Source organism: Oncorhynchus keta, unplaced genomic scaffold, assembly GCF_023373465.1.
Source record: "Oncorhynchus keta strain PuntledgeMale-10-30-2019 unplaced genomic scaffold, Oket_V2 Un_scaffold_29317_pilon_pilon, whole genome shotgun sequence".
Taxonomy (NCBI): domain Eukaryota; kingdom Metazoa; phylum Chordata; class Actinopteri; order Salmoniformes; family Salmonidae; genus Oncorhynchus; species Oncorhynchus keta.
Window position 1 is genome coordinate 382,396 of NW_026290904.1, and position 23,081 is coordinate 405,476.

The 23,081-nt window shown below is 46.3% G+C and overlaps 2 protein-coding genes and 1 long non-coding RNA gene across 3 annotated transcripts; 2 read left to right on the top strand and 1 right to left on the bottom strand.

Moving 5' to 3' along the window:
- Positions 1-11: 11 nt before the first annotated feature.
- Positions 12-1,350, top strand: LOC127928510 (uncharacterized). Its single transcript, XR_008131419.1, has 2 exons — positions 12-92; positions 629-1,350. It is a non-coding gene; the product is annotated as an uncharacterized LOC127928510 (long non-coding RNA).
- Positions 1,351-2,305: 955 nt separating this feature from the next.
- On the top strand, positions 2,306-4,886 carry LOC127928513 (uncharacterized). Its single transcript, XM_052515533.1, has 6 exons — positions 2,306-2,842; positions 2,939-3,061; positions 3,409-3,440; positions 3,911-3,942; positions 4,179-4,242; positions 4,678-4,886. Exons 1-6 carry the CDS (start codon positions 2,316-2,318, stop codon positions 4,884-4,886), a joined length of 987 nt encoding a protein of 328 aa, XP_052371493.1. The 5' UTR covers positions 2,306-2,315.
- A 336-nt stretch (positions 4,887-5,222) lies between these two features.
- Positions 5,223-22,729, bottom strand: LOC118380372 (coiled-coil domain-containing protein 146). Its single transcript, XM_052515534.1, has 5 exons — positions 22,615-22,729; positions 10,501-10,629; positions 9,977-10,114; positions 6,945-7,046; positions 5,223-5,411 (listed from the first exon to the last, which is right to left on the bottom strand). Exons 1-5 carry the CDS (start codon positions 22,711-22,713, stop codon positions 5,223-5,225), a joined length of 657 nt encoding a protein of 218 aa, XP_052371494.1. The 5' UTR covers positions 22,714-22,729.
- Positions 22,730-23,081: the final 352 nt, after the last annotated feature.

Genomic DNA, 23,081 nt, shown 5'->3' on the forward strand with positions numbered 1-23,081 from the left:
TCTATGTTCATGGAGAGATGAGCCTGGCTTCAGGCCTGAGTTCCTGCCTCTCACCTTCCTGACCAAAATTCTGTTGGATGTGGAAGACCGAGGTATTTATTCAGAGAATGTTTCTTTTGTCTCCACAAGTGAAACTAGCTTATTAAACAGCCAAGCCAAACTGTGTGTACTGTGTGTGTACTGTGTGTGTACTGTGTGTGTTCTGTGTGTGTTCTGTGTGCGTACAGTGTGTGTACTGTGTGTGTACTGTGTGTGTACTGTGTGTTCTGTGTGTGTACAGTGTGTGTACTGTGTGTGTACAGTGTGTGTACAGTGTGTGTTCTGTGTGTGTACTGTGTGTGTTCTGTATGTGTACGGTGTGTGTTCTGTGTGTGTACTGTGTGTACTGTGTGTGGGTGTCTGATGGTGTGTGTGTTCTGTGTGTATTCTGTGTGTGGGTGTCTGATGGTGTGTGTGTGTTCTGTGTGTGTACTGTGTGTGGGTGTCTGATGGTGTGTGTGTTCTGTGTGTACTGTATGTGTACTGTGTGTGGGTGTCTGATGGTGTGTGTGTACTGTGTGTGTACTGTGTGTGTACTGTGTGTGTACTGTGTGTGGGTGTCTGATGGTGTGTCTATTCTGTGCTGCAGCTCTGAACCCTTTTGAGGAGCAGGAGAATGTGGATGCCAGGTTTGTGGAGGAGACGGCTCTGAAACAGACTCTGATCCTGCTGGGCTTCCAGGACAAGTGATGGAGGGAGGGACCGAGGTGAAGGGAGGTGAAGAAAGAGGGGGAGCAGGTCAAGGCTCCAAGTTTTCACTCAACACTCCATATTCCACTAGTACTCAGTGAGCGGGGACTGTGTCAGAGTTCGGGGACTGTTTGAAATGACACTTTAAATGTTGATCACTCAATATTCCAATACATGAGAATCTATGAAAATACATCAGATTCTGATGAACGATGGGTCTGGTGTCTGCTAAATGACTTAAATGTAAAATGTAAATGGTGACAATAGTCATCGGTTAAGCATTAATTTGACAGATTTATATTTCTGCCCTCTCTGCCTGTTGCTCAACCCTCCCACTCAGACCAGATGGATGAGGCTCTTACAGTAAGAAGGGAAGTTCTCTGGAAGGTGTCTGAATTTCCACAACATGTGTCCTGTACGATGCCGGTATATTTCCATTTCAGAGGAACTGAAGCATGGTTAGATTTCAGGAATAACACCGTTGTGTGGAATACAGGAAATGTGTTGATCAGGTACAATAATAAACAGGAAAAGGGATTTTTGTCGTCATGTTTACACGTGTAAAAGCCATATTGTATCAATGAAACACGAAATAAAATATTTGTTGCATGTTTCTAACAACTGTCTGTCTTCGTTCAATAAGACCGCTCATGATAGTCGTGGCAGCGTCACATTGACACGATTCTCTATGACTCATACAGTGACATTAAGGGACAGATAAGTCAACCATAAATAAGTAAATTATCCCATCATCACATGCTAATGTTAGCCACTCTGCTGCAGTGTGGCTTGTTATGGTTGAGACAGTCAGAGACACACCCTGTCAGCTGAGGGAACAGACTGAGACCTGGCTAACTCCACAGATACAGTCGCTCAGGAAATGAACAGGCTTTCTACAGAATATCTGATGTCACTGGTTTGGGTGCTTCCACAAGTCAGAACACCAGGCACACTTCTCCCAAAGCCAAACTTTAATTCTCAGAATCGCAGAACTCTCTCTCTCACACACACACACACACACACACACACACACACACACACACACACACACACACACACACACACAAGCAAACTAATGCAACCAATGTAACTCATTACCACACACACTCCACTTTCTCTTCCTCCTTTACCATAAATGTAAAGAATCATGCGTGAATTCCCTCTGAAAGATTCTCTGTGAGGTGGTTACTGGAGGAGGGTAAATAGAAACAGCTACAGTGTTGCCAGTAAGACCTCGTGCCTGTGACTTCAGCAGAAATCCAACCCAGATGCATGGCACGCTCCCTGCTCCGCTTCTCAGCAAGGAAAAAGGATCAGCAGACGAGGTTCAAATATACCTGCTGTTTAATGAGCTTGTGTTGACAATCTAAAGGCCCTATGATGATTGGCTGCTACTCTCCTAGATTATAAATATTCTCCTGTTACTGGTAACCCAAGTATCTCATATGGAGTGCTATTAGTGCCAACAGAAATTTAACTGAATTAAATGTTGATTAATTGTATGTTGTCACTTTATAGTCCCAGATACATCTAGGTGGGTTAGACGTAGTACTAGAGGGTTTGGTCCAGGTCTACAGTGTATCTCAATGTGTTTGGTCCAGGTCTATAGTATATCTCAATGGGTTTGGTCCAGGTCTACAGTATATCTCAATGGGTTTGGTCCAGGTCTACAGTATATCTCAATGGGTTTGGTCCAGGTCTACAGTGTATCTCAATGGGTTTGGTCCAGGTCTATAGTATATCTCAATGGGTTTGGTCCAGGTCTACAGTATATCTCAATGGGTTTGGTCCAGGTCTACAGTATATCTCAATGGGTTTGGTCCAGGTCTACAGTATATCTCAATGGGGTTGGTCCAGGTCTACAGTATATCTCAATGGGTTTGGTCCAGGTCTATAGTATATCTCAATGGGTTTGGTCCAGGTCTACAGTATATCTCAATGGGTTTGGTCCAGGTCTACAGTATATCTCAATGGGTTTGGTCCAGGTCTATAGTATATATCAATGGGTTTGGTCCAGGTCTACAGTATATCTCAATGGGTTTGGTCCAGGTCTACAGTATATCTCAATGGGTTTGGTCCAGGTCTACAGTATATCTCAATGGGTTTGGTCCAGGTCTACAGTATATCTCAATGGGTTTGGTCCAGGTCTACAGTATATCTCAATGGGTTTGGTCCAGGTCTATAGTATATATCAATGGGTTTGGTCCAGGTCTATATCTCAATGGGTTTGGTCCAGGTCTACAGTATATATCAATGGGTTTGGTCCAGGTCTACAGTATATCTCAATGGGTTTGGTCCAGGTCTACAGTATATCTCAATGGGTTTGGTCCAGGTCTACAGTATATCTCAATGGGTTTGGTCCAGGTCTACAGTATATATCAATGGGTTTGGTCCAGGTCTACAGTATATCTCAATGGGTTTGGTCCAGGTCTATAGTATATCTCAATGGGTTTGGTCCAGGTCTACAGTATATCTCAATGGGTTTGGTCCAGGTCTACAGTATATCTCAATGGGTTTGGTCCAGGTCTACAGTATATATCAATGGGTTTGGTCCAGGTCTACAGTATATCTCAATGGGTTTGGTCCAGGTCTACAGTATATATCAATGGGTTTGGTCCAGGTCTACAGTATATCTCAATGGGTTTGGTCCAGGTCTATATCTCAATGGGTTTGGTCCAGGTCTACAGTATATCTTAATGGGTTTGGTCCAGGTCTATAGTATATATCAATGGGTTTGGTCCAGGTCTACAGTATATCTTAATGGGTTTGGTCCAGGTCTATATCTCAATGGGTTTGGTCCAGGTCTACAGTATATCTTAATGGGTTTGGTCCAGGTCTATAGTATATCTTATTGGGTTTGGTCCAGGTCTATAGTATATATCAATGGGTTTGGTCCAGTTCTACAGTATATATCAATGGGTTTGGTCCAGGTCTACAGTATATATCAATGGGTTTGGTCCAAGTCTACAGTATATCTCAATGGGTTTGTTCCAGGTCTACAGTATATATCAATGGGTTTGGTCCAGGTCTAAATCTCAATGGGTTTGGTCCAGGTCTATAGTATATATCAATGGGTTTGGTCCAGGTCTATAGTATATATCAATGGGTTTGGTCCAGGTCTACAGTATATCTCAATGGGTTTGGTCCAGGTCTATAGTATATCTCAATGGGTTTGGTCCAGGTCTACAGTATATCTCAATGGGTTTGGTCCAGGTCTATATCTCAATGGGTTTGGTCCAGGTCTATATCTCAATGGGTTTGGTCCAGGTCTATATCTCAATGGGTTTGGTCCAGGTCTATATATCAATGGGTTTGGTCCAGGTCTATAGTATATATCAATGGGTTTGGTCCAGGTCTACAGTATATCTCAATGGGTTTGGTCCAGGTCTACAGTATATCTCAATGGGTTTGGTCCAGGTGTACAGTATATATCAATGGGTTTGGTCCAGGTCTACAGTATATCTCAATGGGTTTGGTCCAGGTCTACAGTATATCTCAATGGGTTTGGTCCAGGTCTACAGTATATATCAATGGGTTTGGACCAGGTCTATATCTCAATGGGTTTGGTCCAGGTCTATATCTCAATGGGTTTGGTCCAGGTCTATATCTCAATGGGTTTGGTCCAGGTCTATAGTATATATCAATGGGTTTGGTCCAGGTCTATATCTCAATGGGTTTGGTCCAGGTCTACAGTATATATCAATGGGTTTGGTCCAGGTCTATATCTCAATGGCTTTGGTCCAGGTCTATATCTCAATGGGTTTGGTCCAGGTCTATAGTATATATCAATGGGTTTGGTCCAGGTCTATATCTCAATGGGTTTGGTCCAGGTCTACAGTATATATCAATGGGTTTGGTCCAGGTCTATATCTCAATGGGTTTGGTCCAGGTCTATATCTCAATGGGTTTGTTCCAGGTCTATAGTATATATCAATGGGTTTGGTCCAGGTCTATATCTCAATGGGTTTTGGTTCAGGCTTGCGAATGTGTCTGATGTTGGTGCCGGGCTCAGAGGGTTTGAAGGGGGCCAGGGCTCCGTAGGGCTTGGGCAGGGGCAGGGTGTCCCCCAGGGGGATGTAGGCGTTGGGTCGGGCCTCGGCCGTGGTGTACACCCCACTAGGGAGCTGGGACCTCTCCTCCTCCTCCACCAGCTGTAACAGAGGAGAGAATCCAGGTCTTCAACATAGTATACTATATACTGGTATTTAACTCATGGTATACTGTACATCTAAAAGAGTATCTAGAAATGTACTGGAGAGAACAGGGTTCAATGTACTGAACATTGCAGATAGAAATACCATGAATAGAGCTGAAAAGATTCCCCATTTGCTACATGTCAGAGAGGCACATCTATTTCTACATAACTTTTCTATCTGATTGCCAGACAGTCAAAGTGTTAAATGCAGTGTTAACTTATCAGTGTAGAAGTACAAAAGTTCAGCATCAAGTTCAACATTTATGTGCTCCCTGTTCAATTCCTCCATGAATTATCCCTAATTCAAAGTCCTGTGGTAGAGGGTCATGGAGGTGACTGACCCTGTCTTTCTCCTGCTGGTCGGCCTGCCTGCGCTGCTCATCCCTGAGGATGTGTTGCCACTCCTGCTCCAGGTCTTCAGAGGGGGCAGACCCTGGTCCAGGCGCCGGTGGCAGGTGTCCAGGAACAGCTCCCTCTCCTTCAGCTCCTGACAGGGGTGGGATCAACACAACATGGAATGTCAGGAAGAGGAACATTATTAGGAGGATATTTGTGCTTGGGTAGATCGATGTAGGGAAAGAGGATGATGTCGTAAAAGTTGGAAATCCTTAGACTTGACCTTAGCCTGATCCCAGTTGGCTGCAGGGATCTACAGTATAATCCTTAGACTTGACCTTAGCCTGGTCCCAGTTGGTTACAGGGATCTACAATATAATCCTTAGACTTGACCTTAGCCTGATCCCAGTTGGTTACAGGGATCTACAGTATAATCCTTAGACTTGACCTTAGCCTGGTCCCAGTTGGTGACAGGGATCTACAGTATAATCCTTAGACTTGACCTTAGCCTGGTCCCAGTTGGTTACAGGGATCTACAATATAATCCTTAGACTTGACCTTAGCCTGATCCCAGTTGGTTACAGGGATCTCAATATAATCCTTAGACTGACCTTAGCCTGATCCCAGTTGGTTACAGGGATCTACAGTATAATCCTTAGACTTGACCTTAGCCTGATCCCAGTTGGTTACAGGGATGTATAATCCTAGCCACTTTGACCAGCCTGGTCCCATGGCTACAGGAATCTAGTATAATGTTAGACTTGACCTTAGCCTGATCCCAGTTGGTTACAGGGATCTACAGTATAATCCTTAGACTTGACCTTAGCCTGGTCCCAGTTGGTTACAGGGATCTGTCAGTATAATCCTTAGACTTGACCTTAGCCTGGTCCCAGTTGGTGACAGGGATCACATTATAATCCTTAGACTTGATTCCTTAGCCTGGTCCCAGTTGGTGACAGGGATCTACAGTATAATCCTTAGACTTGACCTTAGCCTGGTCCCAGTTGGTTACAGGGATCTACAGTATAATCCTTAGACTTGACCTTAGCCTGGTCCCAGTTGGTGACAGGGATCTACAGTATAATCCTTAGACTTGACCTTAGCCTGGTCCCAGTTGGTGACAGGGATCTACAGTATAATCCTTAGACTTGACCTTAGCCTGGTCCCAGTTGGTTACAGGGATCTACAGTATAATCCTTAGACTTGACCTTAGCCTGGTCCCAGTTGGTTACAGGGATCTACAGTATAATCCTTAGATTTGACCTTAGCCTGGTCCCAGTTGGTTACAGGGATCTACAGTATAATCCTTAGACTTGACCTTAGCCTGTTCCCAGTTGGTTACAGGGATCTACAGTATAATCCTTAGACTTGACCTTAGCCTGGTCCCAGTTGGTTACAGGGATCTACAGTATAATCCTTAGACTTGACCTTAGCCTGGTCCCAGTTGGTTACAGGGATCTACAGTATAATCCTTAGATTTGACCTTAGCCTGGTCCCAGTTGGTTACAGGGATCTACAGTATAATCCTTAGACTTGACCTTAGCCTGTTCCCAGTTGGTTACAGGGATCTACAGTATAATCCTTAGACTTGACCTTAGCCTGGTCCCAGTTGGTTACAGGGATCTACAGTATGGGTCCACCAGACTAGGAAATGCTGGTCAATCTAAAATAGTCTCCTATTTACCTGCTGCAGGGTCATGGCGCTGGCTTGGCGCATCGACAACTCAGACACCACAGCCATCATCCTCCTGGTTGACTCCTTGATACGGCCCTGCAACTCATTCACCTGAGAGAGAGGAGAGAGGGGGTTGGTTAACGCACAGACAGCCTGACAGACTGACAGATAGACAGATAGACAGATAGACAGCCAGACTGACATGTTATTTGAAAAGACAGAGTTTCTCTAGTCGCGGGGTAGTTGGGAACATGTTCTACTAGCCTGGTCTGAACAGTACTAGTCTGGTCTGAACAGTACTAGTCTGGTCTGAACAGTACTAGCCTGGTCTGAACAGTACTAGCCTGGTCTGAACAGTACTAGCCTGGTCTGAACAGTACTAGTCTGGTCTGAACAGTACTAGTCTGGTCTGAACAGTACTAGCCTGGTCTGAACAGTACTAGCCTGGTCTGAACAGTACTAGTCTGGTCTGAACAGTACTAGTCTGGTCTGAACAGTACTAGCCTGGTCTGAACAGTACTAGCCTGGTCTGAACAGTACTAGTCTGGTCTGAACAGTACTAGCCTGGTCTGAACAGTACTAGTCTGGTCTGAACAGTACTAGCCTGGTCTGAACAGTACTAGCCTGGTCTGAACAGTACTAGTCTGGTCTGAACAGTACTAGCCTGGTCTGAACAGTACTAGCCTGGTCTGAACAGTACTAGCCTGGTCTGAACAGTACTAGCCTGGTCTGAACAGTACTAGCCTGGTCTGAACAGTACTAGCCTGGTCTGAACAGTACTAGCCTGGTCTGAACAGTACTAGCCTGGTCTGAACAGTACTAGCCTGGTCTGAACAGTACTAGCCTGGTCTGAACAGTACTAGCCTGGTCTGAACAGTACTAGCCTGGTCTGAACAGTACTAGCCTCGGGCTAGCGGGCTACATTCATTTCCATCCCTGCCTCCAATACACACACAATATGTATATACTCAGACACACTCAGTCACCAAATAGTGCACTTAATCTAATCCTCCAGATCAATCTAACATCCTCTAGATCAAACTAATATCTAACATCCTCCAGATAAACTAATATCTAACATCCTCCAGATCAAACTGATATCTAACATCCTCCAGATAAACTGATATCTAACATCCTCCAGATAAACTAATATCTAACATCCTCCAGATCAAACTAATATCTAACATCCTCTAGATCAAACTAATATCTAACATCCTCCAGATAAACTAATATCTAACATCCTCCAGATAAACTAATATCTAACATCCTCCAGATAAACTAATATCTAACATCCTCCAGATAAACTAATATCTAACATCCTCCAGATAAACTGATATCTAACATCCTCCAGATAAACTAATATCTAACATCCTCCAGATAAACTGATATCTAACATCCTCCAGATAAACTAATATCTAACATCCTCCAGATCAAACTAATATCTAACATCCTCTAGATCAAACTAATATCTAACATCCTCCAGATAAACTAATATCTAACATCCTCCAGATAAACTAATATCTAACATCCTCCAGATAAACTAATATCTAACATCCTCCAGATAAACTGATATCTAACATCCTCCAGATAAACTGATATCTAACATCCTCCAGATAAACTAATATCTAAAATCCTCCAGATAAACTGATATCTAACATCCTCCAGATCAACTAATATCTAACATCCTCCAGATAAACTGATATCTAACATCCTCCAGATAAACTAATATCTGACATCCTCCAGATAAACTAACATCCTCCAGATAAACTGATATCTAACATCCTCCAGATAAACTAATATCTGACATCCTCCAGATAAACTAACATCCTCCAGATAAACTGATATCTAACATCCTCCAGATCAAACTGATATCTAACATCCTCTAGATAAACTAATATCTAACATCCTCCAGATAAACTAATATATAACATCCTCCAGATAAACTAATATCTAACATCCTCCAGATAAACTAATATCTGACATCCTCCAGATCAAACTAATATCTGACATCCTCCAGATCAAACTAATATCTAACATCCTCCAGATAAACTGATATCTAACATCCTCCAGATAAACTAATATATAACATCCTCCAGATAAACTAATATCTAACATCCTCCAGATAAACTAATATCTGACATCCTCCAGATCAAACTAATATCTGACATCCTCCAGATCAAACTAATATCTAACATCCTCCAGATAAACTGATATCTAACATCCCCCAGATAAACTAATATCTAACATCCTCTAGATAAACTAATATCTAACATCCTCCAGATAAACTAATATCTAACATCCTCCAGATAAACTGATATATAACATCCTCCAGATAAACTGATATATAACATCCTCCAGATAAACTGATATCTAACATCCTCCAGATAAACTAATATCTAACATCCTCCAGATAAACTGATATCTAACATCCTCCAGATCAACTAATATCTAACATCCTCCAGATAAACTGATGTCTAACATCCTCCAGATAAACTAATATCTGACATCCTCCAGATCAAACTAATATCTAACATCCTCCAGATCAACTAATATCTAACATCCTCCAGATAAACTGATGTCTAACATCCTCCAGATAAACTAATATCTGACATCCTCCAGATCAAACTAATATCTAACATCCTCCAGATAAACAGCCAATGAGCCATGTAACATGGCTCATTGGCTGTGTGTGTGTTAGGGAGCTTGTGTCTTTGTGAGGCTGTGTGTGTGTAACATGGCTCATTGACTCATTGAGATAACTAACAGTCTTGGCCTGGTGGGCAGGTGATACTTCATCCAGGAGACACTGGGCTGGGCCCTGCAGGGAGCCGGGGTGAGAGGGCAGTCAGTCTGCTAGGCTGCACCAGGCACATGGGGCCACCACGCTCCAAGATCCTCTACCCCGACTGTGAGTGTGTGAATGGATGAGCTTGGCAGTCGATGCCTTCTTGGCTGCTTCCTTTGTGTGTGTGTGTGTGTGTGTGTGTGTGTGTGTGTGTGTGTGTGTGTGTGTGTGTGTGTGTGTGTGTGTGTGTGTGTACCTTCTTGGCTAGCTGCAGTGTGTCCTGCTTGCCGTTCTCGGCCTTCGCTCTTATTCGCTGAGAGATCCGGGTCACCTGCTCAAACACCAAGTCCTTCTCCAGGAGTAGCTCTTCCCGCTCCGCCAAGCCAACCTCCAGCTGAACACACACACACACACACACACACACACACACACACACACACACACACACACACACACACACACACACACACACACACACACACACACACACACACACACACACACACACACACACACACACACACACACACACACACACACACACACACACACACACACACACACTAACATGAGACAGCTTCAACCTCAATCAATTATAACGACAGGATATGATTAATTGGTGGTAATCTTGATTGATGACTTCACCTTCCCTCAAGAAAAGTGGCATAGTTTGTGTTCCTAGTCTCCTTCAGATACACTGACCGTTTAGACTCAGACCTTCCCACTGTTCTGAAATCTGCCTGCAGGACTGTAAAGCAGCTTCAGTACTGTAGGCTTTACCTGTTCTATCTTCTGGATGAGTTCAACAGGAGATGGGTCGTTCCCCTCCAGCTCTCTGGCCCTGTTCTCCTGTCCTGGATCCTCCAAGGCCTTCTCTAGCTCCAACATACGCTCCTTACACTCTGACAGCTACAGGACAGGACAGGAGAGGGAAGAGAGGAGACAGAAGAGAGGAGAAGAGAGGAGAAGAGAAGAGAGGAGAAGAATAGAGGAGAAGAGAAGAAAGGAGAGGAGAAAGGAGAGGAGACAGAAGAGAGGAGAAGAGAAGAGAGGAGAAGAGAGGAGAAGAATAGAGGAGAAGAGAAGAAAGGAGAGGAGAAAGGAGAGGAGACAGAAGAGAGGAGAAGAGAAGAGAGGGAAGAGAGGAGACAGAAGAGAGGAGAAGAGAAGAGAGGAGAAGAGAGGAGAAGAATAGAGAAGAGAGGAGACAGAAGAGAGGAGAAGAATAGAGGAGAAGAGAAGAGAGGAGAAGAGAGGAGAAGAATAGAGGAGAAGAGAGGAGAAGAGAAGAAAGGAGAGGAGAAAGGAGAGGAGAAAGGAGAGGAGAAAGGAGAGGAGAAAAGAAGGGAGAAGTCGACTTTTATTATCCATGAGGATATTCAGAGACCATTGGAGGCTGCTGAGGGGAGGACGGCTCATAATAATGATTGGAACGGAGCGAATGGAATGTTATCAAACACTTGGAAACCATGGAAACCATGTGTCTGATGTATTTGATACCATTCCACTAATTCCGGTCCAGCCATTACCACGAGCCTGTCCTCCCCAATTAAGGTGCCACCAACCTCCTGTGTCAGAGACCAACTCAACCTCACAATCATCTGAATTGTGTTGGGATGATGTGTTAGACAACACCATGATAGAAGTCATTATGGTTTGTTTCAGCATGACGAGCAGCTTAACAGATACACTAGGCTTCCTTTCCTGGTAACCATTACATCAAGTAGCATTCATAGGGTTTGTTTCTGCATGATTTGCAAGTTATTATGAGTTGCAGGTTAATAACATGTAGTTTTCCTATCCTGGTAACCATTATATAATTTCTCATTATTCACAGAATTACTGTAACTCAGCTGTTGACCCCAGAATGGAGATTTGGGATGTGCACATCTTTCACACAGCCATGGTTTCTACACGTGCATGGAGCTCCACGTCACGCCACGGTATGAATGAACCCGTCGGGAGACACATCACCACCCTCTCCTTCTGCGTGTGTGATGCACATTCTCTTCCAGCTGAAGCTGCCTAATGAAGCAGAGCTGATCGGGAGGAGAAGAGGTCACCAGACAGGAAGAGAAAGAAGCTCCGTTACGTCTTCTGCCTTTAATGAAGGAGGGATGATCCTAGCAGGTCTGTGACAGGACGAGCGTAGCTGCATTAGTCCTGTTTAACACCATACATCTCATATGATCACGGAGTCCAGTGGAAGTAAGCACGCTCAGAGACAGTCTCACACTTTCTCTGTCTCCGGTGTCTTCGTGTCATGTGATGTAATGTGTACGTGTTCTAAGGAACATCCTCCATGGACTCTAACAATGGAATGAGACTTTCAAATGCCTCTGCTGTTCATAATCAAACTCTGATGGACTAAAAGACGACTGTACTGTAGACTGAGACCACCCTTGGAGAGAGGCCGAGAGGAAAGAGAGAGACAGAGAAAAAGAGGGAGAGAGCGTGCGAGAGAGAGAGAGAGAACAAGAGAATGTGAGAGTGAGAGATTGGATCTGAGACCTTCATTACATTAGAGGCTGATGATTTACTATGTGATTTAATCACTCTGCACACCACCCTCACATCACTCACATCAGTCAGAGAGAGAAACAGAGCTGCATGCTGAGGCCCATACTGGAGGACGTCACTGTCTCACTGCCTGACTGGCTGGTTGGTTAACTGTCTCACTGCCTGACTGGCTGGTTAACTGTCTCACTGCCTGACTGGCTGGTTAACTGTCTCACTGCCTGACTGGCTGGTTAACTGTCTCACTGCCTGACTGGCTGGTTGGTTAACTGTCTCACTGCCTGACTGACTGGTTGGTTAACTGTCTCACTGCCTGACTGGCTGGTTGGTTAACTGTCTCACTGCCTGACTGGCTGGTTGGTTAACTGTCTCACTGCCTGACTGGCTGGTTAACTGTCTCACTGCCTGACTGGCTGGTTAACTGTCTCACTGTCTGGTTAACTGTCTGACAGACTGTCTGGTTGGTTAACTGTCTCACTGCCTGACAGACTGTCTGGTTGGCTGTCTCACTGTGGCTGGTTGGTTAACTGCCTGACTGGCACTGCCTGACTGACTGTCTGGTTGGTTAACTGTCTCACTGCCTGACTGACTGTCTGGTTGGTTAACCGTCTCAGGGCCTGACTGATTGTCTGGTTGGTTAACTGTCTCACTGCCTGACTGACTGTCTGGTTGGCTAACCGTCTCACTGCCTGACTGACTCTGTACTGTTAAACCCCCACTCCCTCAGAGCACTGATAAACCAGGGTAGGTCTGTACTGTAAAACCCCAACTCCCTCAGAGCACTGATAAACCAGGGTAGGTCTGTACTGTAAAACCCCACGCCTCAGAGCACTGATAAACCAGGCATCTCTGTACTGTAAAACCCCACGCCCTCAGAGCACTGATAAACCAGGGCATCTCTGTACTGTAAAACCCCACGCCCTCAGAGCACTGATAAACCAGGGCATCTCTGTACTGTAAAACCCCAGTCCCTCAGAGCACTGATAAACCAGGGCATCTCTGTACTGTAAAACCCCACGCCCTCAGAGCACTGATAAACCAGGGCATCTCTGTACTGTAAAACCCCACGCCCTCAGAGCACTGATAAACCAGGGCATCTCTGTACTGTAAAACCCCACGCCCTCAGAGCACTGATAAACCAGGGCATCTCTGTACTGTAAAACCCCACGCCCTCAGAGCACTGATAAACCAGGGCATCTCTGTACTGTAAAACCCCACGCCCTCAGAGCACTGATAAACCAGGGCATCTCTGTACTGTAAAAACCCCACGCCCTCAGAGCACTGATAAACCAGGGCATCTCTGTACTGTAAAACCCCACGCCCTCAGAGCACTGATAAACCAGGGCATAAAAACCCCCACGCCTCAGAGCACTGATAAAACCAGGGCATCTCTGTACTGTAAAACCCCCACGCCCTCAGAGCACTGATAAACCAGGGCATCTCTGTACTGTAAAAACCCCCACGCCCTCAGAGCACTGATAAACCAGGGCATCTCTGTACTGTAAAACCCCCACGCCTCAGAGCACTGATAAACCAGGGCATCTCTGTACTGTAAAACCCCCACGCCCTCAGAGCACTGATAAACCAGGGCATCTCTGTACTGTAAAATTGCCCTCAGAGCACTGATAAACCAGGGCATCTCTGTACTGTAAAACCCCGGATAAAACCAGGGCATCTCTGTACTGTAAAAACGCCTCAGAGCACTGATAAACCAGGGCATCTCTGTACTGTAAAACCCCACGCAGAGCACTGATAAACCAGGGCATCTCTGTACTGTAAAACCCCCACGCCCTCAGAGCACTGTAAAACCAGGGCCTCTGTACTGTAAAACCCCACGCCCTCAGAGCACTGATAAACCAGGGCATCTCTGTACTGTAAAAACCCCCACGCCCTCAGAGCACTGATAAACCAGGGCATCTCTGTACTGTAAAACCCCACGCCCTCAGAGCACTGATAAACCAGGGCATCTCTGTACTGTAAAACCCCACGCCTCAGAGCACTGATAAACCAGGGCATCTCTGTACTGTAAAAACCCCACGCCCTCAGAGCACTGATAAACCAGGGCATCTCTGTACTGTAAAACCCCCACGCCCTCAGAGCACTGATAAACCAGGGCATCTCTGTACTGTAAAACCCCCACGCCCTCAGAGCACTGATAAACCAGGGCATCTCTGTACTGTACGCCCTCAAACCATCCCACGCCCCTCAGAGCACTGATAAACCAGGGCATCTCTGTACTGTAAACCCCCACGCCCTCAGAGCACTGATAAACCAGGGCATCTCTGTACTGTAAAACCCCACGCCCTCAGAGCTCCTGCACTGATAAACCAGGGCACTGTACTGTAAAACCCCAGGCCCTCAGAGCACTGATAAACCAGGGCATCTCTGTACTGTAAAACCCCAGGCCCCTCAGAGCACTGATAAACCAGGGCATCTCTGTACTGTAAAAACCCCAGGCCCTCAGAGCACTGATAAACCAGGGCATCTCTGTATAAAAACGCCCTCAGAGCACTGATAAACCAGGGCATCTCTGTACTGTAAACCCCCCACGCCCTCAGAGCACTGATAAACCAGGGCATCTCTGTACTGTAAAAACCCTCAGAGCACTGCCCTCTGACTGTAAAACCCCAGTCCCTCAGAGCACTGATAAACCAGGGCATCTCTGTACTGTAAAACCCCACGCCCTCAGAGCACTGATAAACCAGGGCATCTCTGTACTGTAAAACCCCACGCCCTCAGAGCACTGATAAACCAGGGCATCTCTGTACTGTAAAACCCCACGCCTCAGAGCACTGATAAACCAGGGCATCTCTGTACTGTAAAACCCCCACGCCCTCAGAGCACTGATAAACCAGGGTCTGTACTCAGAGCACTGATAAACCAGGGCATCTCTGTAAACTGATAAACCAGGGCATCTCTGTACTGTAAAACCCCACTCCCTCAGAGCACTGATAAACCAGGGCATCTCTGTACTGTAAAACCCCACGCCCTCAGAGCACTGATAAACCAGGGCATCTCTGTACTGTAAACCCCACTCCCTCAGAGCACTGATAAACCAGGGCATCTCTGTACTGTAAAAACCCCCACGCCCTCCAGAGCACTGATAAACCAGGCATCCTGTACTGTAAAACCCCACGCCCTCAGAGCACTGATAAACCAGGGCATCTCTGTACTGTAAAACCCCCACGCCCCTCAGAGCACTGATAAACCAGGGCATCTCTGTACTGTAAAACCCCCACGCCCTCAGAGCACTGATAAACCAGGCATCTCTGTACTGTAAAACCCCCACGCCCTCAGAGCACTGATAAACCAGGGCATCTCTGTACTGTAAAACCCCAGGCCCTCAGAGCACTGATAAACCAGGGCATCTCTGTACTGTAAAACCCCACGCCCTCAGAGCACTGATAAACCAGGGCATCTCTGTACTCAGAGCACTGATAAACCAGGGCATCTCTGTACTGTAAAACCCCCACGCCCTCAGAGCACTGATAAACCAGGGCATCTCTGTACTGTAAAACCCCACGCCTCAGAGCACTGATAAACCAGGGCATCTCTGTACTGTAAAAACCCCACGCCCTCAGAGCACTGATAAACCAGGGCATCTCTGTACTGTAAAAACCCCCACGCCCTCAGAGCACTGATAAACCAGGGCATCTCTGTACTGTAAAACCCCACGCCTCAGAGCACTGATAAACCAGGGCATCTCTGTACTAAACCCCCACGTAAATAAAACCCCAACAGAGCACTGATAAACCAGGGCATCTCTGTACTGTAAAACCCCCACGCCCCTCAGAGCACTGATAAACCAGGGCATCTCTGTACTGTAAAACCCCACGCCCTCAGAGCACTGATAAAACCAGGGCATCTCTGTACTGTAAAACCCCCAGGTCAGGCACTGATAAACCAGGGCATCTCTGTACTGTAAAACCCCACGCCCTCAGAGCACTGATAAACTGTAAAACCTCACGCCCTCAGAGCACTGATAAACCAGGGCATCTCTGTACTGTAAAACCCCAGGCCTCAGAGCACTGATAAACCAGGGCATCTCTGTACTGTAAAACCCCCACGCCCTCAGAGCACTGATAAACCAGGGCATCTCTGTACTGTAAACCCCCACGCCCTCAGAGCACTGATAAACCAGGGCATCTCTGTACTGTAAAACCCCCACGCCTCAGAGCACTGATAAACCAGGGCATCTCTGTACTGTAAAACCCCCACGCCCCAGAGCACTGATAAACCAGGGCATCTCTGTACTGTAAAACCCCCACGCCTCAGAGCACTGATAAACCAGGGCATCTCTGTACTGTAAAACCCCACGCCCTCAGAGCACTGATAAAACAGGGTCTCTGTACTGTAAACCCCAGGCCCTCAGAGCACTGATAAACAGGGCATCTGTAAAAAATTGTTTATTTGGAAGCGATTAAAGATTGCTTCTGGCTTGGGTCAAGGAAAGCTATCCAGAGTGTATATTGAATTTCACACACAAACGTTTATATTTTATACTGTGTGATCTTAAGTGCATTCTAACAACAGACACATTCCCCTCTGAAGTGTAAACAGCCTGAGAATAAGATACATCTGTTTCACAGTAACACATTGTTGTTTAATGTGATCACATCATGGTGGATTGTGAACGCTGTTTACTTCCTCTCTGCCAACACCACAATCCCCCTGACTGGCTAAATCACACAGTCTCCCCCTGACTGTCTAAAACACAGTCTCCCCCTGACTGTCTAAAACACACAGTCTCCCCCTGACTGTCTAAATCACACAGTCTCCCTGACTGTCTAAATCACACAGTCTCCCCCTGACTGTCTAAATCACACAGTCTCCCTGACTGTCTAAATCACACAGTCTCCCCTGACTGTCTAAAACACACAGTCTCCCTGACTGTCTAAATCACACAGTCTCCCCTGACTGTCTAAAACACACAGTCTCCCCTGACTGTCTAAATCACACAGTCTCCCCTGACTGTCTAAATCACACAGTCTCCCCCTGACTGTCTAAATCACACAGTCTCCCTGACTGTCTAAATCACACAGTCTCCACAGTCTCCCTGACTGTCTAAATCACACAGTCTCCCCTGACTGTCTAAATCACACAGTCTCCCTGACTGTCTAAATCACACAGTCTCCCCTGACTGTCTAAATCACACAGTCTCCCCCTGACTGTCTAAATCACACAGTCTCCCCTGACTGTCTAAATCACACAGTCTCCCCTGACTGTCTAAAACACACAGTCTCCCCTGACTGTCTAAATCACACAGTCTCCCCCTGACTGTCTAAATCACACAGTCTCCCCCTGACTGTCTAAATCACACAGTCTCCCCTGACTGTCTAAATCACACAGTCTCCCCTGACTGTCTAAATCACACAGTCTCCCTGACTGTCTAAATCACACAGTCTCCCTGACTGTCTAAATCACACAGTCTCCCCTGACTGGCTAAATCACACAGTCTCCCTGACTCTAAATCCCAGTCTGACTGTCTAAATCACACAGTCTCCCCTGACTGTCTAAATCACACAGTCTCCCCTGACTGTCTAAATCACACAGTCTCCCTGACTGTCTAAATCACACACAGTCTCCAGTCTCCCTGACTGTCTAAATCACACAGTCTCCCCTGACTGTCTAAATCACACAGTCTCCCTGACTGTCTAAAACACACAGTCTCCCCTGACTGTCTAAATCACACAGTCTCCCCTGACTGTCTAAATCACACAGTCTCCCTGACTGTCTAAATCACACAGTCTCCCTGACTGTCTAAATCACACAGTCTCCCTGACTGTCTAAATCACACAGTCTCCCCTGACTGTCTAAATCACAGTCTCCCCCTGACTGTCTAAATCACACAGTCTCCCTGACTGTCTAAATCACACAGTCTCCCCTGACTGACTGTCTAAATCACACAGTCTCCCTGACTGTCTAAATCACACAGTCTCCCCTGACTGCCTAAATCACACAGTCTCCCTGACTGTCTAAATCACAGTCTCCCTGACTGACTAAATCACACAGTCTCCCTGACTGTCTAAATCACACAGTCTCCCTGACTGTCTAAATCACACAGTCTCCCTGACTGTCTAAATCACACAGTCTCCCCTGACTGTCTAAATCACACAGTCTCCCTGACTGGCTAAATCACACAGTCCCCCTGACTGTCTAAATCACACAGTCTCCCTGACTGTCTAAATCACACAGTCTCCCCTGACTGTCTAAATCACACAGTCTCCCCTGACTGGCTAAATCACACAGTCTCCCTGACTGTCTAAATCACACAGTCTCCCTGACTGGCTAAATCACACAGTCTCCCCTGACTGGCTAAATCACACAGTCTCCCTGACTGTCTAAATCACACAGTCTCCTGACTGTCTAAAACACAGTCTCCCTGACTGGCTAAATCACACAGTCTCCCTGACTGTCTAAATCACACAGTCTCCCTGACTGTCTAAATCACACAGTCTCCCTGACTGTCAAATCACACAGTCTCCCCTGACTGTCTAAATCACACAGTCTCCCTGACTGTCTAAAACACAGTCTCCCTGACTGTCTAAAACACAGTCTCCCCTGACTGTCTAAATCACACAGTCTCCCCCTGACTGTCTAAAACACAGTCTCCCTGACTGTCTAAAACACAGTCTCCCCTGACTGTCAAATCACACAGTCTCCATCTGACTGTCTAAAACACAGTCTCCCTGACTGTCTAAATCACACAGTCTCCCTGACTGTCTAAATCACACAGTCTCCCCTGACTGGCTAAATCACACAGTCTCCCCTGACTGGCTAAATCACACAGTCTCCCCTGACTGGCTAAATCACACAGTCTCCCTGACTGTCTAAATCACACAGTCTCCCCTGACTGCCTAAATCACACAGTCTCCCCTGACTGTCTACATCACACAGTCTTCCCTGACTGTCTAAAACACAGTCTCCCTGACTGTCTAAATCACACAGTCTCCCTGACTGTCTAAATCACAAAGTCTCCCTGACTGTCTAAATCACAGTCTCCCTTGACTGTCTAAATCACAGTCTCCCTGACTGTCTAAATCACACAGTCTCCCCTGACTGTCTAAATCACACAATCTCCCTGACTGTCTAAATCACACAGTCTCCCTGACTGTCTAAATCACACAGTCTCCCCTGACTGTCTAAATCACACAGTCTCCCTGACTGTCTAAATCACAGTCTCCCCTAACTGTCTAAATCACACAGTCTCCCCTGACTGTCTAAATCACACAGTCTCCCTGACTGTCTAAAACACAGTCTCCCTGACTGTCTAAATCACACAGTCTCCCTGACTGTCTAAATCACACAGTCTCCCTTGACTGCCTAAATCAGTCTCCCCCTGACTGTCTAAATCACACAGTCTCCCTGACTGACTAAATCACAATCCCCCTGACTGTCTAAATCACACAGTCTCCCCCTGACTGTCTAAATCACACAGTCTCCCTGACTGTCTAAATCACACAGTCTCCCCTAACTGTCTAAAACACACAGTCTCCTATGACTGTCTAAATCCCCTGACTGTCTAAATCACACAGTCTCCCTGACTGTCTAAATCACACAGTCTCCCTGACTGTCTAAAACCACATATCCAACAGCACAGCTGAGGAACAGAGGTGGATGGATGGATGGATGGATGAATGGCTTGACTGATTTTTGGATGGAAGGCAACAGAATAGGACAAAACTATGGTAGAATTTCCCACTGTCAGAAAGCAGCTGAGCGGGGATTGGAGAGTTGAGGAGTCTGCCCCAATTCCACCCATCCTCTCCAGTGGGCACTGAGAGCCCTGTGAGACTTGGTCCCAATTCCACCCATCCTCTCCAGTGGGCACTGAGAGCCCTGTGAGACTTGGCCCAATTCCACCCATACTCTCCAGTGGGCACTGAGAGCCCAGAGACTTGGCCCATATTCAGTGGGCACTGAGAGCCCTAGAGACTTGGTCCTCCACCCATCCAGTGGGCACTGAGAGCCCTGTGAGACTTGGTCCCAATTCCACCCATCCTCTCCAGTGGGCACTGAGAGCCCTGTTAGACTTGGCGCCATAAGAAGCCATTGTCCCTTAGTTATTGGGGCCAGGTTCCAGAATCCAGACAGAGACATTGGGGCCATCAGGGGACATCCACTGCCTGTTGGTCATTATGGATGGATTCCAGTAAAGAGCAGTGAGTGGGCCAATGCCACCTCAACCCAGGCCTCAACCCGTCAACTTCGGCCCCAATGCCACCCCAACGCAGGCCTCAACCCTCAAACCTCAGCTCCGGCCCCGGCTCCAATGCCACCCCAACCCAGGCCTAAACCCGTCAGCTTCGGCCCCAATGCCACCCCAACGCAGGCCTCAACCCTCAAACCTCAGCTCCGGCCCCGGCTCCAATGCCACCCCAAACCAGGCCTCAACCTCAGCTCCGGCCCCGGCTCCAATGCTGGCCTGTCTGGCTTGTAGACAGAGAGAGGAATGTCTCTATAAAAGTGCCAGGTTATGAAATGACAAAGGTCACCTATTCAGCCGAGGAACAACCGAGGCACGGAATCCTAGAACAGTTCTGAATTCATTCACTCTTAGTAAAAAGCTAACTACAGTAACTAGGAGCAATGGGTGAGGTCAGGAAATGAAAGCTCAAATAGCACCTGTCTGATGAGGCAACAGAGGCTGTCTCTCTCAGACTTAGCCTTTGTGACAGTGTTTGGGTTATATGATCAGTTACATTGGCACTGTAGCTAATGAGCCAACCCCTAGTGGGGTCATGGAGGAACTGCAGTGGGGTCTCCCCCCCAAAAAATATATATATACAGATTATTGTTATACGTTTTTGAATTTTTTATTTATTTATTGAGTAAAAGTATTTATTGCTTTCTTTTCACTTTGATAAGAAAATGCAATGAATTTAAGGTTATTTGTTGATATAAAAATCTAAATGTACAGATTTTAGGGTTTAAGATTTGGCCTTGGATGGAGTCACGAGAAATTATGTCTGAAAATGGGATCCCGCTGAATGTTTTTAACAGCATTGCTCTAACCCTTTGAGCACTGAACATCAGAGGAGGATGGTGAAGGGAGGACGGCTCATAATAATGCCTGGAATGGAAGGATGAAATGGTATTACACACAAGGAAACCATGGAAACCATGTGTTTAATCCGTTCAGCCAATCCTCTGATTTGGAGTGCCACCAGCCACCACTGCTGAGCTATTGAATCCATTAAAGATATGCTCCGGAACTTAGGTGACTAGTAAATATTTTTTAAACCTCCCGCTTTGGGCCAGATGTGTCAATATGTAGTTCATACATGCACAATCTATGAGCAGATTACTCTCTTAATTAGCCACGAAAGCGACTGTTTTCTTGAAGCTGTGCTGTGCCATTTCCCCTACACCCCCCCATGTGGGCCAGACCCTTAGCAAATCGAGTTTCAGCCAATGAGCTACAGTCCTGCGCCATTTGAGTGACTAACACACAACACAGCGAGAGAGAGAGAGAGAGAGCAATGACGTGATGCACATATCTGCACATATGTGACGTAGTACACCATTTTTGGGGACCACTTTTGGCTCGTGAGTGCTACTTTCAGAATTGCTGGATAAAAAGTATACAAAAGTACCGGAGCATCTCTGTGTTTTTTCTCCAGGGTGTCCTTGTCAGGTCCCTACTGGCAGATGGTGTCATGGAGAAGCTATATAATAGGCATATAGTCAGCTACCCATTAGGCTACAGTACTCTCCAGTCAGATACCCATTAGTACAGTACTCTCCAGTCAGATACCCATTAGTACAGTACTCTCCAGTCAGATACCCATTAGTACAGTACTCTCCAGTCAGATACCCATTAGTACAGTACTTCCAGTCAGATACCCATTAGTACAGTACTCTCCAGTCAGATACCCATTAGTACAGTACTCTCCAGTCAGATACCCATTAGTACAGTACTCTCCAGTCAGATACCCATTAGTACAGTACTCTCCAGTCAGATACCCATTAGTACTTCAGTCAGTACATTAGTACAGTCCAGTCAGATACCCATTAGTACAGTACAGTCAGATCCAGTCAGATACCCATTAGTACAGTACTCTCCAGTCAGATACCCATTAGTACAGTACTCTCCAGTCAGAGATGTTGGCGAGGGCAGCATGTTGCCGCATAACAGTACGACAGAGTTAGCAACCAGTTCCAGAGGTTCCTTATCCATTTCCTCCCGTCAGATGCTGTCATTCCTTGCCCTTTGACTGACAGTCCAGTGTTATCCGTCAGACAACAAGATTTTCAGATGCTGTTGGAAGCTGACTTTCCTTTTGACTAAAGAAAAGGTTTGTTATTGACGCTTTTTTGTTGCAAACGCTTTGGAACGGCTTGCCTTAGTGAATATGACCCAGGCTTCTAATGTACCTGTATCTGCAGCATGGTGCTCTCTCCCTTCAGTCTCCTCTGGCAGGGCACCAGTTTCCTGCTGAGGGCTGTCTGTCTTCCTTCTTCCTTGGTGATCATCTGCAGGCGCCTCTCCTCCTCCAGCGCTGCATTCTATGTTACCGTCTCTGATCAGGCCTCCTGAACATTCACCTTCGTGAAAATACATCTCCTCCTCACGCTCCAGCAACTGCCTCTGTCAGAGACAGAGAGAGAGAAACCACTGAGAGAGCTACCAAATTGTAAAGTAGGATGAGGATAGGTCAAATACCATCAGTAGCCGCCAATTGCCCACATTGTTCAGCATCGTTGCCTGTAGTTATCGTAGCAATAGCTGCCTTGACCTATCTGATATGTAGAATCTTGGTTGGTGGTCATCTGGACAGTAACCGATCAACAGAAAGCCAGACTCACCTGTCATAGCCGCTCTGCATGGCCGTGCTTTGGCT

Bases quoted from the DNA above. Each gene is read 5' to 3' on its own strand.
- LOC127928513 (XM_052515533.1), top strand. From the start codon at position 2,316: ATGTGTTTGGTCCAGGTCTATAGTATATCTCAATGGGTTTGGTCCAGG. The intron at 3,062-3,408 runs GTCTACAGTATA...GGTTTGGTCCAG, and splicing joins TCTCAATGGGTTTGGTCCAG to GTCTACAGTATATCTTAATG. The intron at 3,441-3,910 runs GTCTATAGTATA...GGTTTGGTCCAG, and splicing joins TCTTAATGGGTTTGGTCCAG to GTCTACAGTATATCTCAATG.
- LOC118380372 (XM_052515534.1), bottom strand. From the start codon at position 22,713: ATGATCACCAAGGAAGAAGGAAGACAGACAGCCCTCAGCAGGAAACTG. The intron at 10,630-22,614 runs GTACATTAGAAG...CCTGTCCTGTAG, and splicing joins GCACCATGCTGCAGATACAG to CTGTCAGAGTGTAAGGAGCG. The intron at 7,047-9,976 runs GTACACACACAC...CCTCTCTCTCAG, and splicing joins CACTGCAGCTAGCCAAGAAG to GTGAATGAGTTGCAGGGCCG.